General features: G+C 40.8%; 1 protein-coding gene across 5 annotated transcripts in view; it reads left to right on the top strand.

Moving 5' to 3' along the window:
• Nucleotides 1-3475, top strand: part of PPP1R12A (protein phosphatase 1 regulatory subunit 12A) — a 114198-nt gene extending 110723 nt beyond the window's left edge. For all 5 annotated transcript variants that reach the window (XM_018910139.3, XM_009086704.4, XM_050970115.1 and 2 more), the window contains one exon: nucleotides 1331-3475. Coding sequence is in view for 3 of the 5 variants with exons in the window: in XM_050970115.1 (XP_050826072.1) it covers nucleotides 1331-1417 (87 nt within the window). In the remaining 2 variants the exon portion in view is untranslated. The remainder of the gene's footprint in view (nucleotides 1-1330) is intronic.
• The last annotated feature ends 11589 nt before the right edge of the window (nucleotides 3476-15064 follow it).

Below are 15064 nucleotides of genomic sequence, written 5' to 3'. Positions count from 1 at the left end.
GAATTGTTTTTGACTACTCTAATTGTAGACACCACCTGTTTTCTTCTTATGATCTCCTGTCAACTTCCTTTCACATACTTTGGTATTTGCAGGGAAATAAACTAGAGGTCTGCAACCTTAGTCATGTTCACTTCACCATCGTAATTCACTCTGAAAGAGTCTGCAATTCAGTGAAGTGAGTGTGGACAGGAGATGTAGTGCATAGTTAATTGACCCTGCATTTTTAAACTTCCTAGTTCTTTCTATCCCGTTATAATGTTCTGATTATAATGGGATTGAAAGTATAATTTTGTTAATATAAAATGAAAATAAACTAGTGCCAAAAAAAAAAAGAATAATAGGGTAGCAGGTGTACCTAGGTTGGTAGCTGAATGTCATGCATACACTTGCGGTTACTGAGTAACAACAGTGCAGGAATAGGCTGTTACCTTCTGTGTGAAACCCCTGCTAGAATCCATAGGTGTAATTTAGCTGTGAGTGAGTGGGATAGGTCGTTTGTTATCAGTGTGTGAATGTAGATACAGAGAACTACTGAGATAATTTGTGGTTTCTCTGGAAGCTGAATTCTCCCAGTGCCAACCTCTGTGCCCTGACTTGTCCTCCTTTTCTATCTGATCCTGCCCAACTCTCACCTCATTTGGCTTCTCCCTTGCAGCTTTTGTGCTTGTGTGTCACCTATCTCCTTTGGCAGCCATAGCTTGCCGTTCCCTAACCTGTCTGCCTGAGTTTGTGGCCTGGTGTTGCTGTGATCTGTTTCAGTGATCTGATCTTGTGTGAACTATGCTATTCAGGGACATGATCTCAAATTACAGGATGTGTGCTTCAACATGACTTTGGAAGTGGTTGGAGGATTAATGCTATGAACTAACAAGCTGAATCACACTGTATCTGATCAGGATGAAATCATCCAAGGGCACAGTGGTAGAGATGCTTAGCCACAGCATGTTTTTTTGAAACTCTGCAAGTGCAGTATAGACAAGCCTCTTTAAATTGTTGGTAGTTCATTTCCCTCTGCCCCCCTTCCTCCCCCCTGGAATTTGAAGTATTTCATTACTTTTCCTCATGCTACTATAAATGCTTTTGTCAGAGGCTGGTCATCTGCACCACTGAGTTTTAGTGCATCTAGTCCAGGCAAATGAAAACTTCTAATCTCTAACCCTTAAATGTGTCATGCTAAAAGGGGGGATTTTTCTGAACTGCTGGTATGAAGTGTGAGAACTGCCAAAAATACTAAAGCTGAATAAAGATTTTTACTCTCAGTCTTTGTCTAGTCTTGCTGCTTTTACTTGGGGTGTAACAGCAAATAACCACCATGTTTCATTTTTCATAGATGCTACCAGACCTGAAGGCAGACAACCAGAGGCTAAAAGATGAAAATGGGGCCTTGATCAGAGTTATAAGCAAACTTTCCAAATAAAAGGTTTACTACAGCAGCAAGTAACGGTATTGCACATCACAAGTAACTCCAGTGGACCATGGTATGGCAGTCACTGGAAGTGTGGGAAGATCCTTTGGAGACTGTCATTTTCAGATATCCTGCCAAACACCCTCTTACCTGTGTGTTTTTTTGTATCAAGATCATTGTTTCTGTTAAAATGCAGCTGCTGAGAAGATAAAATGACTGAGAAATCTTGTTTACAGCCACAGCATAATAAGGAAAGTATTCAAGGCCAGATACGCCTCAGATATTTAACCAGTAAGCCTTAGTTGTACATAAACACTTTACATCAACAAAAGCTTTCAGCTCTCACAGACGACAGTTACTCAATAATGTTTTTGTTGTGCCACAATTCCCATTTTTTCCTTATACTCAGTTTTTCTTTTAAGATTTAAGTTTGTATTTTTTTTCCCTTCTAATTTTTCATGTACCAGATTTTCTTGTACAGTGTTTTCACAGCTTTACCATTTGCAGAGACCACACACCCTTTTAAATTACATAATTTGTGTAGCTAACTAGAGTTGTATTGTCCAACCACCTGGAACAGAGATGTTTGGTGGAACATTTGCTTTCACTGTTTGTGCAATATGCATTTACTTCCTATACAAAATGCTTTAAAAGTCAGTTGAAACTAGAAATATTTTAAGAGTCCTGTTTTCTGCCTTTATTGGTCACTTTAAAAAAAAAAAGGAAAAAAAAAAGAAGTTTGTAGTGAAAGACGTTAGATCCTGTAATCGTCACATTCATTTGAGCAGGTACTGAGTGATGCTGTATATATAAATGTGTACTGGTTTGATTTTTCAGACCACCACGTGGCATGCTTGAATATATTTCCCTATTGCAAATGTCTGTTAATGCAAATTAGGCTATCCAGAATAGTGTGTTTAACAAAGTTCGTTAATTTTTATGGTATAAAGAATTTAGACATTGTACATTGTATGGAGCCCTATCTTTACAAAAGGTCTAAACTATATAAAAACTTTATTATCCTTTTGTCCCATTTTTTTTTCATTTGATAGTGTTCACCATAATAAAAAAATGCATAAATATAACTGCTTCACTACATTTCACATACCTGTATTTATCTGAGTGCTGTCCAAAACTGTTGTGCTAGCCAAAGTAATGTACTAAATCATTTGAAAAGCATAACCCATTACACTTACAATAATGTTTATATGCACTGTTGTTGCCATGTGAGAAGGCATCCAATTTGATAACACCATGTCAGACCATTTTATACATTTCAGTGGCCTTTAAAAACAAAAAAAGTACTTAAGTGAAGATTGTTTTTGTTAGGAACAGCTTTTATATTTTCACTAAACCATTCAAAATATGACATCTTATTGGCACATAGTTTATTGCCTAAAACCACTGAACAGATCAGCCATTAAAACAAATTGTACATTGTAAAGCTTGTAGTAGCTATTGTATTATTGATTATATTGTATACTATATTAAATGTGAATTTGTACCCCTTCATTTAAAAAGGTTGTGTCCTACTGCCTACTTGGGGGGGGGAGGGAGGGTTAGCTTTACAGGGGTGGGATATGTTTTGGTAAGGAAGACATGATGTCCTCTCTCTGTTGATTGGTTTTTTGAAGATGTAAGGTTATGCTCTTACTACCAAGCTCAGGATTTTTGATTTTAAAGGTACACGGATAGTTTGAGATATCTTATTGTAATTGATCTGTATGAGAGGTGGGTCTGAACCATAGGGACTTCCATTGTCTTATGCTAACATAAAGAATTGAATGGCTGCAACATATTGAGTTCTGTTACAAGACAGTTAGGCATATTCTGGATTATATTTGGTAAAGTTTGGGTGCCTGTGAATGATTAAATACGTGTTTCTAATATTTTAGTGTTTTATATTTAGGTTATTTATTCTTTATATCTAAAAAATGAATGGCTACTGTGCTATATTGATTTTATTGGTAGTACTGAGCAGACCTTGTATCTGCATGAAACTAGTTGCAAAACCCACTATTTTGGAAAAAAATGTATTTTGACATATACAAATAAACTGAATACAAAATATTTTAAATGTGTGAAAGTTTTACTGATAAGACATTGAAATTTGTTATGAATTTAAACCATGTTATAAGTTTGCTATTTAAATTCTTTGGTGGGCATTTTTCATTCATTGCGTTACTTGGATGCAGGGTTCAAGTACCTTTCAAAGATTGTAATCAGATTGTGATTATTTGCACATCATTGTACATGCACATCTGTAAATGCAACAGTAAAAATGCCATATTTATGCAATCTGTAACAACTTGGACAAATGTTTATATATTTTACATAAACCTGTCTGTGTGCAGAATCTGAGAACCATTTTTTACGTGATATTAACCTGATCTCACAAAGCAATTGCCAAACTTGTGTCATTGTCTTATTGTGTTCAAGATCCAATATATCCTCAGAAAATCCAGCTACAATAGAGAGAAAAATGGGTCATGGAAGACTATTTTATTATGGAAGACTGTTTGCATGTAAGAAGTATATTATTGCTGGCTGGTGACTCTGACCAGCTTCCTTAAATGACTAATGCCTTAAATGGTAATTCAAACCAGCAACTTAGATTTTCAGGGGACTTGTCACAGTATGGAGAGGGATCTCTGTGTCCAGAATTAACGTCACAGAGGCATGGAAGTAGCTGGTGTGGAGAGTGAAGAGGCAAAGGGCCTGCCCAGAACCAGCTCCAGCCATGGAGGGAGCCATAACCTGGGGAAAAGGAATGAGTGCAGGACACTTGAGTGGGAGGAGAATACAGGAAGCAAGCATGGCTGCATAAGGACTGCCTGACCTTTATGGCTCCAAACAATAGCAGTTATCTAGAAGAAAAATCTCAGGAGCTGGAATTTCATTTCTTGTCCACCTTGTCTCCTTTATAAACAATTTCCTCTGAGCCTTCCTCATTCCTACTTCATACTGTTTTACTGCTGTTTCCTTGCCAGATCCCCAAAAGCACAGTTATGATTCATAGCGTGCAGGTCAATGCATCAGTTTACTCAGCACCAAGTACAAAATGTGAATCTCAGGATTCACTCATTTAGAAGTACTGTCCTAGCTAAACTTGTGTTGTGCTCACATGAACATTAAACTGGTATTACTCTTACCTGTCCAGTATTCCTAGCCACTGTTCATCTGCTGCCATAAGAGCAATTGAGTTGCCATACAAGGGTCCTCTTATTTCTGTTTTAGGAAGAGTAGTTACTTACAATGCCAAAATATAATGGTAGACAGGAAATCTACACCAAAAAAGAGCAGGGGGTGAGGAAAAAGTACGCCATGATGTCAGACTAGGAAAGGCAGGACCATGTCAGAAAGTGAATGGTTTGCATGGTGGCATCAACAAAATTGGCCCCAAGTCAAGAGTTCAAGGCCAGGCCCCGTCTCATCCAAAGTCCTCAACAGAGGAATGTCCAGTGCAGCCAACAGTATGAGTTACGGCTCACTGCTAGCTCATAACACTGTTCAAAGGAGGTATTAATTTATTTCTAAATTGAGTATGAAATTACATTGACTTGTACTTGATCTGGTGATCCTGGAAATGTCTTGACTTCCCACAGCTGGCGCTTTACTGTTCTTTTATGACCGTGTTGAGGTGTTACTCATCTCAGTAGCTCATCAGCTCCTCAAGAAAGGAACATGGACCCTTTTGTCTCTGCCCTGTTGCTGTGGTCTTGTGACAGAATATAAATGGAGGTGGCCAAATCTGCCACGCTGAAATGTGGTGCAGCTATAGGTCCTGGGAAGCTCCGGGCTGAGCCTCCCTAGAAATAAGAGTGGGCAAGGGCTCTTGGCAGCTGAGGCCTCAAGTCTGTGCAGTGTGGAAAGTGTAAGCAACTCATTTTTAGTTACACTTGAAGTCACTCTCCACCTTTTAGTAGTAGCTTCAGTTTCTCTAACTTGACATGGTACAGTGTGGCCAGTAGTTAATGACGGCTCTTTAATTGTGCAACTGAGGGATTAATAGTGTTTCATAGATGAAATTTAATTGGCAGTACAATCCAGAGGACTGTTACAGCAAAGCATGACATGAATTCACTATACAATACACATTTCACATTTTAAAAACCCAATGAAACAAACTCCACAGCCATTACACAGTTTTTGGGGGAGAGTACTTTGAAAGAGGCAGAAGATACCTGTCAGTGCATTGTAGGGCATTGCTTTCCCACTTGCTTTAAAGGTTCTTTTGAACAGTTCTGTTGCAGCTCTGCTGGTCACCTCTGTGAAATTACAGGTTTTTTTCCCCACATAGGGATAGCTAGTTTGTCTGCTAGGGAACAGAAGAAATGCTCTCAAGTTTTTCAGAAGAAGCTCTTGCTATTCATGGTTATGTACACACTGTTACATTTAGCTGTGGTGATTCAGCTTCCTCAAGTTCTTAAATTAAAGCCGCATGAGTGAAAAAATGCTGGCAACTGGAGTTACTTGCTTTACATTTGATTTGATTGCAGAAGCAGCAGTGGAGCTGGTTAGAGAGTAGTAGCAAATAATACTTTGCTCAGCCTCAATATAGATGTAAAATAAGACTAGAAGTTATGTGAAAGGTGACTGCAGGTTCCTGCACTGAAGACAGAATTAAAAAGCAAAACAAAACCTCCCAAACTCACAATTAATTGCTCCCTTTAAAAGGGAGACCTGCTGCCATACTGATGAAGTAATCGGCTATTCCTGCTTGTGTCAGCACCTCCTCATTTTGTATCACTGATTAGATAGGAAAAGTATGTAGCCTTTAGTAAAAGGAGGAACTGTTCAGTTCTTTCATCTGAAAACATCACCTGTTGGATGTCTAATGTTTCTCATCTGGCCCAGGGACAATTACAGCAGGGACAAAAGCCCCACATTCCAACTCTAATTATTTTGCCCTTCTTGCTTGGGTTCTACATGTCTGTTTTGCAAACCTATTCAAGCTTAGCAGGAATAGTTAGCCAAGACAGTGTGATTCATCTTCTGGTGTGGTCTTTACCTTTTGCTTTATTTGCTAGCGAAGAAAGAAAAAAACCAATCAAGTATGGTGGGTGGTGGAAAAGAAGTTATTTATTTAGTTCCATCTTCCTGGGCTCCCCCATTGCTCTACGGAGTCCTTGGAGCAGAGACTCACTGGGCTGAATTGCTCTTAGAGCAAACCAGCACCTGCTGCACTGCCTCAGGTGGGACCCCACCAGGACTGGCTGCTGCACCTCCCCCTGCCTTCATCTCTCCCCAGACAGAAAATAGTCTTTGCCCTTGTTTGTGGCTGCTTTAATCATGTCTCTTATTCCACAAAAGACAGACCTGCTCTGAGGGAATTGCTACATTGCAGCTAAAATGAAGCTACTACTCTCTGTATGTGGTTACTTGGGCCTATACCCCAAATCTGACAAAGAAAAGAGCATGAATTTTTACATCAGCTGGTACAAAATACACATCTCCACAAAATTTACACATCTTGCCACACAGTCTAGTCACTAGAAGGAAGATTTAATGAAAAAGTTTGTTTAAAAAAAAAAAATCCACATTTACATCAACGGCAGATAGTGTGGGTGATTCTTCAGCTGTTAGCAGCTCACCTCTATTTTCAGCTGTATGAAAAGCACCAAATTAGACTAAGTTCTTTCCTCCCACTTAACCCATGGCTATTGGCGATGCATTATGTTAAGTAATTGCTCAGTAATGCAGCCGCAGCCACTCTTTGTGCTTTATGAAAAAAAAGAGAGCTTTCACTCTAGGATTCTATGGTGCTTCTTTAGCCCCGTGCATTAAAAAGGGACAACTCAGAAGTATAAGGGGGAAGGAGCAGAAACGATACTCCTGAGACGCTAATATTGCTTTACCAGTTTCTGCCTAGAAATAATGACACGGAGCTGAGTTTGTAGCCCATGGAGGAGCTCCGAGCGCGGCAGAGCCGCTGGCGGGCGGCGTAGCCGGGAGGTGGCACCAGACAGCTTCGCTTCTCCCGGGCCGCTCCGGAGCTTCCACCGGAGCTTCCTCCGCCGCTCCCTCGGGGCTCCCCTGGGGCTCCCCCCGGGCTCCCCGCGGGACAGCGGCCGCCGTGCCGGCCAGCTCTGGCCCCGCAGCGAGGCACGGCCAGAGCCTGAGCCCGCTCCCCTTTGGTCTGGGAGTACAGCACGGCTTCTGCACCTGTCCCTTCCGCTTTGCCCTCGACACCGTGCGTAGGAATAGCTCAAACGGCAGTGCCTGGAGGAAACTCTGCACTGATGTAAACTGAGCCAGGTCTACTATGACCGATGAAGCGTGGCAGAGAACAGTAATCTCAAATTCATCGACACCAGGAACGCACTAAGTTAGTCTGAAGGCGGCAAGGACTATTTTAAACATCTTATACCGAAAGCCTGCGAAAGGAGCTTGACACCCTGGGAATGGGAGAGTGCGCTTGACTCGGCTGTTGAGTTGAAATCCATCCCATCAGGAGGCCGAAACTGTAACCCAAGGAGGGCTGGCCAGTGGGTCTGGCGGGAGGGATCTGTGTCAGTGCGGGCAGGCACCCCCTGCACAGTGGGCACTCCCGTACTGCGTGAAGAGACAGACTGGGAATAGGCACCGAGCACCACAGGACAGCTTTGCTACAGAGAAGAGGGACAGCAAAAAAAGTAATCCTCTATATCAAAAGTTGTCAAATCAGCTGTTCACAGCAGCACTGCACTTGGCGGAAATGCCGAAACACTGGTTAACTCCTTCTTGCTCAGCTCCTTTTCATGTATCATGTGTGCTGCTTTGCTGTGTGACCAGAGAGCTCTCCACGCTGTGAGGTCCTTGTAGTTCTCCCTTCAGTCCCTTCTCTGGTGCAGTACACCGTGGGCACTTTCATCTTTCTGATCTCTTCAGCCTTTTCTCTTCAGTTCTCTATGGATGGGGTTCTGCCCTATTTCCAAGCCACCATGTAAAATTATTTTCTGTGCAAGAGAGGGCGTTGAAGTCTAATTACATTCCCTGTTATCCCTGGGGATAGCCATAAAAGACCCCCGAAATCATTCCCCCGGGACTCGAGCACTGTCTAAATTTCCCTGTGTATGGGGAGTGGCACTCAGGATTGCCACATGCAGGCACTGAGTGCAAGACCTCCTTCATATTTTACCAACAAGTCGCTACAAGCTTACCGACATGCCACAGCTGCTGGAAAGAGCAGCCTCTCCTCCATCTCCTCACCTCAGATGTCAGTTTCATCAGCTGCTCCTGAGTGCCACCCCGACCATCGAAACTCCCCTTTGGACATTCGAATCCCAGCACTCTCATTCAGTCCTTCTTGTACCTGCTGCCTATTTGCAGCCCCTCAGACCACCTCCCATCCTTCTGCTTGCTTCTTGCACTTTCTACTCATTTGCCACTTCTTTCTCCTGTTTCACTCCTCTGCAGACCTCATCACTGGTTAATTGTTCCCAGTTTTGTCTTCAGCTGAATTTTCTGCTGTCCACAATTTCTCACTCCACAAGTGCAGCAGCTTCAACACTGCATGCTCTCCCTCAGCCTCTGTTCCTCATCTCCCACTCCCCTTTTCTTGCACTGCCTTATCCTGAGCTTCTTAGATCCCTAATGGTTTCAAAGACCCCATTAATCTTTTCCTGAACACTGGATTTTTTTTTCCCCCACTGACAATCTAATCCAATCTTAATCAGGAACATCTCTACCCAACCAATGAGCTCCCACCTACCCTTGGTTATCTGTAATGCAAGGAGGTGGTTTTACCATAAACTAAGCCCACTCCTGTGGAAGGACAGAATGTAGAGAAAATAAAGATAGTGCAGAAAGTAGTCTCACACCTGAGGAGTTGCAGCTGTACTAATCCCTAAAGAGTAAGAACAAGCTTGCTCTTAATAGGCCATAGCTGTGTCCAATAAGAAGAGTGTTACAAAAGAGTGAGTTAGCTAGTTGTGAAGAGAGATGGAGTTTGTTAGCTGTGCTGAGGAGAGAGTTGAAAGCTGTGAAGAAGAAGAAGGAGTCAGTGCTGTGAAGAGCTGCCCAGGAGAAATCACTGAGAAGGTATGAAACTTTTGAAATAAGATGGCAACACACTCCTAAAAGTCACTTGTTCCCACTCAATCCTGTTATTCCCTCCTCAGGAATCAGCACTATTTTTCATAGGCTCCATGCCTCATAAGAGTTTCCAGGTCTTACATTTCTTTCTTATTTTCAACACATCAAGGTGTTTGCAGGCATAATTCACTATTTCCTAGTTTTCCTTCATCTCGAGTGTCTTACAATAAAGCAAACCCATAAGGGGATGCCTGTTGGGTCCTAATGCTAGGCAATAAATAAATTGAGTATTGGCTGTGGGTTTGCTGAAGTATGCAGCTTGTCTTCTCTCAAGTAACTTTTAAACATAAAATTTCTTTTTAATATGTATTTAAAGCTTGTCATCTTGAAACAGCAAATCCTGTATTATAAGCAAATCACAACATTTGTTTTTAAACATGTCCACATTTGCTTATATAAAATCATTACAACGGCACATAGATTTTGTTCCAATTTTCACAGTCTCAAACTTTTATCCTAAATGCTTATAGCATGGCCATGAATCATTGCAATAAATTTTGTAATGTAAAATATCAACAATATGTTAACAAAAGGATGCACATTTTATTTATGTTTTTTAAACTATTAGCTTCCTTTGTAGTCTGTTTGGTTTAATACACAGTCATTCTAAACTCTTCCAAGTGCTTCCCCCTCCTCTGCTTACACTCACTGACATGTCACTGCCATTGATTGATTGTTGGTTGTGTTGGTTTGGATACTTCCTGATGATTGCTACTAATAACTAGTACTAAGTTCCTGAAATACCTGCCTGATTCATTTTCCAAGGCAACTTCATTATGGTGTCACATGAAACACAGTAGGCCCTAGAAATATTGTGCTGCAGGAGAGAAATAATCTCCAAATGGAGGGATAGCTCAAACAGAGCATTGTAAAAAGCCATCACACTGAATTCTGCATGCATCATCTACTGCATTTCAGCAAAGGCCAAGCTTCTTAGACAGCTCTCTGAGGAGATCCCTCAGCCTTAACTATGATTCTTTTGGCGCATAGTTTTGTGCTCACTGCACTTTGCTTCTGTGTGCAACTCATTGCCTAAATGAGGTTAGATCAAAAGGATGAGGTTTAATCAAGTTCAGTCAAGAAGTAGACAGTGACAATCAAGAAGACTAATTAATTTTTACTGTAAATGTTTATTGGTTTTTCAAAAAATCAAAATAGTTCTTAAGAGTTAGAATGCTGTTAATTAAAAAAAAAAAAAAAACCAAAACTGCAATACAACAGCCTAGAAGGATTATGAATTGTAACCAGTACCAACAAGACACAGACTGACAGTAAGCTAGGACCCACTGGATTTGGTTTCTAATTATTCATTTGCCTGCTTACATTTGGAGATACAGAAAGACAGGAACAGAATTGTCTTTGGTACAGACAAAAAAATCTGTTTAACAATGTTTTAAACTTAGGAGCTAGCTGCATAGAGGTCACAGAAGTATCTTGAGTTGGAACGGACTCAAAGGATCATTGCATCAAACTCCCTCTTTCTGCAGAACTAGCTAAAACTAAAACAGGCATATGGTCAGAGGATGCTATGTTTAAAAAGATTGAGTAGGCTCCATAGGTGCTGGAAACATCATAAAAAGGAACAAAAGTAGTGGCGCTCAGATAAGGTTAACTTATAAGGTAGTTTACACCTATAATATTTCTGTAAGAGGTACAAACACCTCTTTATCACCAAGGTGAGGTAAAAAAACAGTGGGGAATGAATTTTTTTTAATTTTTTTTTTTTAAGTATGCATGCCTTGTCCCTCATATCTTCCCTTCCAAGATGTGTCATCCTCTTTGGTTTTTTCCCCTGCTTTTGCAACATCTGTGAGGTTAGTTTTGGTCCTTTGCACTGCACCTGATGTAATCACTGTCAATTTATTTGTAGTCACTAAATTTCCCAGTATTATTTTTTTCACCTTCAATTGCATTTCATTTGATGGTATCTAAATTCAAGAGAGTGGGTGACTCCTTATTTTCTGATCTGGCATCCAACAGGGATCAACTGGGCAAGCTTTGGTGCATGTCCCTGCACTTGATGGCATATGGCATGCCTTTGATGGCTTTAACTTTGGGAAAATTTTTTTCTTTTTTTTTTTTTTAAAGTATGCAATATGCACGCCATGCTCATCATATCTTTGCCTCCAAGTTTTGTCATCCTACAGAAAATCTTCCCCTGCTTTTGCAACAGCTGTGAGGTTAGTTTGGCCTCTTTTAGGCCTTTGAACTAAAGCTCATATACTAGGAGACCGATTTTGAAAGCACAAAATATCCCAATTTTCTGGTTTTTTGGGTTTTTTGCAATTGCATTTAATATAATCATATCCCAAACAGAGGGAGTTTGAAAGCCTTTCTTCGCTATTTCGCAGGATCCTGTTTCCCTTCCCAAGAGGAATGAAAGCATGCCCAATTGATCCCCATTGAAATGGCAAGATACCGTATCCCTTCCCGAAGGGAAATGAAATTTCGGGAAGAGAAATGGAATCTTGCGACCCCTTAAAAGAAAGACTTACAAACACTCTGGAAAGGAGATAACATCAAAAGACATGCAATTTAAAAAAATCCCAAAAAAATGAAAATCGGGAAATTTAGTGACTCCAAGAAAGTGGTCTGGGCGGAAATGAGGTGCAGTGCAAAGGACCAAAAGAGGCCAAAATTAACTGCTGTTGCAAAAGCAGGGGAAAAATCAAGGAAGGAGACATATTTTGGAGGGGAAAATATGAGGGACATGGCATGGATACTTAAAAAAAAAAAAATTTGGCCAAACTCATAGTCATCAAAAGGCATGGCATGCCATCCAGTGCAGGGACAAGCAAAACATACACCAAGGCTTGACAAAACTGATCCCCACTGAAGGCCAAAACACAGAAGAAGGACTTAGGAACACTCTGGAATACAGATACCATCAAAGGAAAAGAAATTGAAGGAAAAAAACAAATCGCGAAATTTAGTGACTCCAAGAAAGTGGTCTGGGCGGAAATGTTGTGCAGTGCAAAGGACCAGAAGAGGCCAAAACTATCCTCACAGCTGTTGCAAAAGCAGGGGAAAAATCAAGGAAGCAGACATAACTTGGAGGGGAAAATATGAGGGACATGGCATGCATACTTAAAAAAAGACCAAAAAAAAAAAAAACAAAAAACAACCAAGTAAATCTTGTCCAAAGTCTTAGTCATCAAAAGGCGTGGCATACCATCCAGTGCAGAGACCTGCAACAAGGAATGTAAAAATTGATCCCCCTTGAAAGTCAATACAGAAAAGAAGGATTGAGAAACACTCCAGAATGGAGTTACCATCAAGGGAAAGGAAACTGAAAAAAAAAAAAATTGGAAATTTAGGAACTACAAGAATATGGACCAGGATTACAGCATGTGGAGTGGAAAGGAGCAAATCAGGCCAAAACTAACCTCACAGATGTGTCAGAAGCAGAGGAAAAAAATCAAGGAAGCAGATAGAACTTTTAGGGGAAGATATGGTGGACATGTGATGGATATTTCAAAAAAGAAAAAAAAAAAAAATCTTCCCCAAAGTCAAAGCCATCAAAAGGCCTGTGATATGCCATGATGCGCAGGGATGTGCACCAAAGCTTGCCCAGGTGATCCCTGTTGAAGGCCGAAACAGAAAAGAAGGATTCTAGGAACACTCTGGAAATGAGATACCAAGAAAGGAAATGAAATTGAAGGCAAAATAGCAATGGGGTTACCTGGCAGCCTCTCCACTAATGAAGATCATAGCAGGCTAGCTGCCCATTTAGGGTGTTCCCAAGAACTCAGGACTCTAGAGGACAACATGGCACAAAGACAGGCCCTAGAAAACACCTGGCTGGGTTACATTCTTCAAGACAAGAGAGCTCTGTCTTGTGAAGGAATACAAAGAGAGAAAAGTATCTCTATTTGTTCCCAAAAGGGCAAGTCTGGAGCTGGACTAATAAACCTGCACATGGCTAAATCCAATGCCCCTGTGTTATGCTCTCTGCTATTCCTATGGCAAGGGAGCACAGGCATTCTGAAGGTGCATTTTAGTTCAACAGACTCCGTGCTGCTCAACTATCTCCAAATGGTATTGTTTGTTAGAAAATTTGTCCCAACACAAATCACTTTATGTCTGCCTGCACTGAATTCCATCCGCTACTTAATCACTGCCATTCACTTTGTCAATTTGCTGTTTCTCACTTTGTCAATTAGATGTGTTTCTTTCCAATACTTTGATTTTGATGGATCTGTCATAGTGAAGAGCTCTGCTGTGAAATGCTCTGTAGGCTCCTTCATAGCAGGGAAAAGCTTTTTTAAAAAGTGCTTCTTTTGTTTGGTGATCGTATTCTGGCCCTACTGATCTGCCATCAGGGGAATTGCTTCTATGCCTTTTGCAAACTGGTCCCCAAGCATACTTACAGGCTGCCTTACAGCATCCACCTTTCCCCCCTTCTTTCCCAAGCACTGTGAGGCTTGTCAGCATCAGCTTTTTCTCTACCTCCTCATACCTCGCTGCTTAACATTTTGACTCTGCGTCTGTTTTTCACTATTCCTCAACAAGTTGCTCTAGGGCATACTCACCTGGTTCACTGTTCAAATCTGGCCCTCCAAGTACCTGTTTGGATGATAAAAAGATGTACCACAAATAGCAAGGAGGTAAGCCAAGCCAAGTCATTGCTCTACACCTTCCTGGTGCAGGACATGAGCAGCAGCAACAGACCTTCTGACAGAGTCAGACTTGGAACTGTGGCAGAAAATATTCTCATCACACTTTTGAAGTCATCTGCACAGATTTCGAATCCATTCCCATCTCCACTGTCATTCTTATCCAACAACTGCCAGCTGGAGACAGATGGCAATCTCTGCATTAATTTTTCATACTGTAAGATGAAATACTTAAAAAAAAATCAAGCAAACTTCTGTCAGTTTGTTTTTTGCCTTTAGACACTGCATCCTTCCATCAGACAGATGAATAAACTTTGCTGCAAGAAAGAATACTAGTTTGTCTGTCAAACCAAACTAGTTCAAAGAAACTACATTGCTTTTTTGGTCAAATGATAGCAGAGTTCAAGATTGGTAAAACACATACAGAAACAAGACTAAAGGATGCACTCTAGGACTGATCTTGAATGCTAATGACTCCTGATAAATCCAGCTATTTCACAAAGCTCTGTTTTATTTACACACAAGATTTCAAATCAGACCCTAGCACTTAAAAAAAAAGGGTTTAAGCATCCAACTCAGTAGCACAGCAAATAGGATAAAACTGGCATTTCATTAAAAGCAAGGTTGTCAGATTTGTACAAGTTTGCAGACACAAACTGTAAGAAAGCAATCCATTTAAATCAAAGACTACAGCAACTAGAATATAATGAGTTGTTAGAACCTTAGAGAGGAAAACCTAGCCAGAAGGTTAGCATTATGGCCCCAATCTGTAGTGAGGGGGAAAAAGAGAATGATTTAGCCAATTTCTGCAACAAAAGTTGAGGAAATGGAAAATCCCTGATGATAGGCTAAGCCTCTCAGAACAGTGTGCATAGCTCAGAAGTAGCAGAAAGTGGTATTAAATTGAAAGGGATAGCAGCTCACCTGCCTTTAGACAAAAACACCCAAGACCATTATCAAAAAAAGG

This window comes from Serinus canaria, chromosome 1A, assembly GCF_022539315.1.
Source record: "Serinus canaria isolate serCan28SL12 chromosome 1A, serCan2020, whole genome shotgun sequence".
In the NCBI taxonomy this organism is placed as follows: domain Eukaryota; kingdom Metazoa; phylum Chordata; class Aves; order Passeriformes; family Fringillidae; genus Serinus; species Serinus canaria.
The sequence above is the reverse complement of the archived record's forward strand: the minus strand, read 5'-3'. Positions and strand labels throughout refer to the sequence as shown.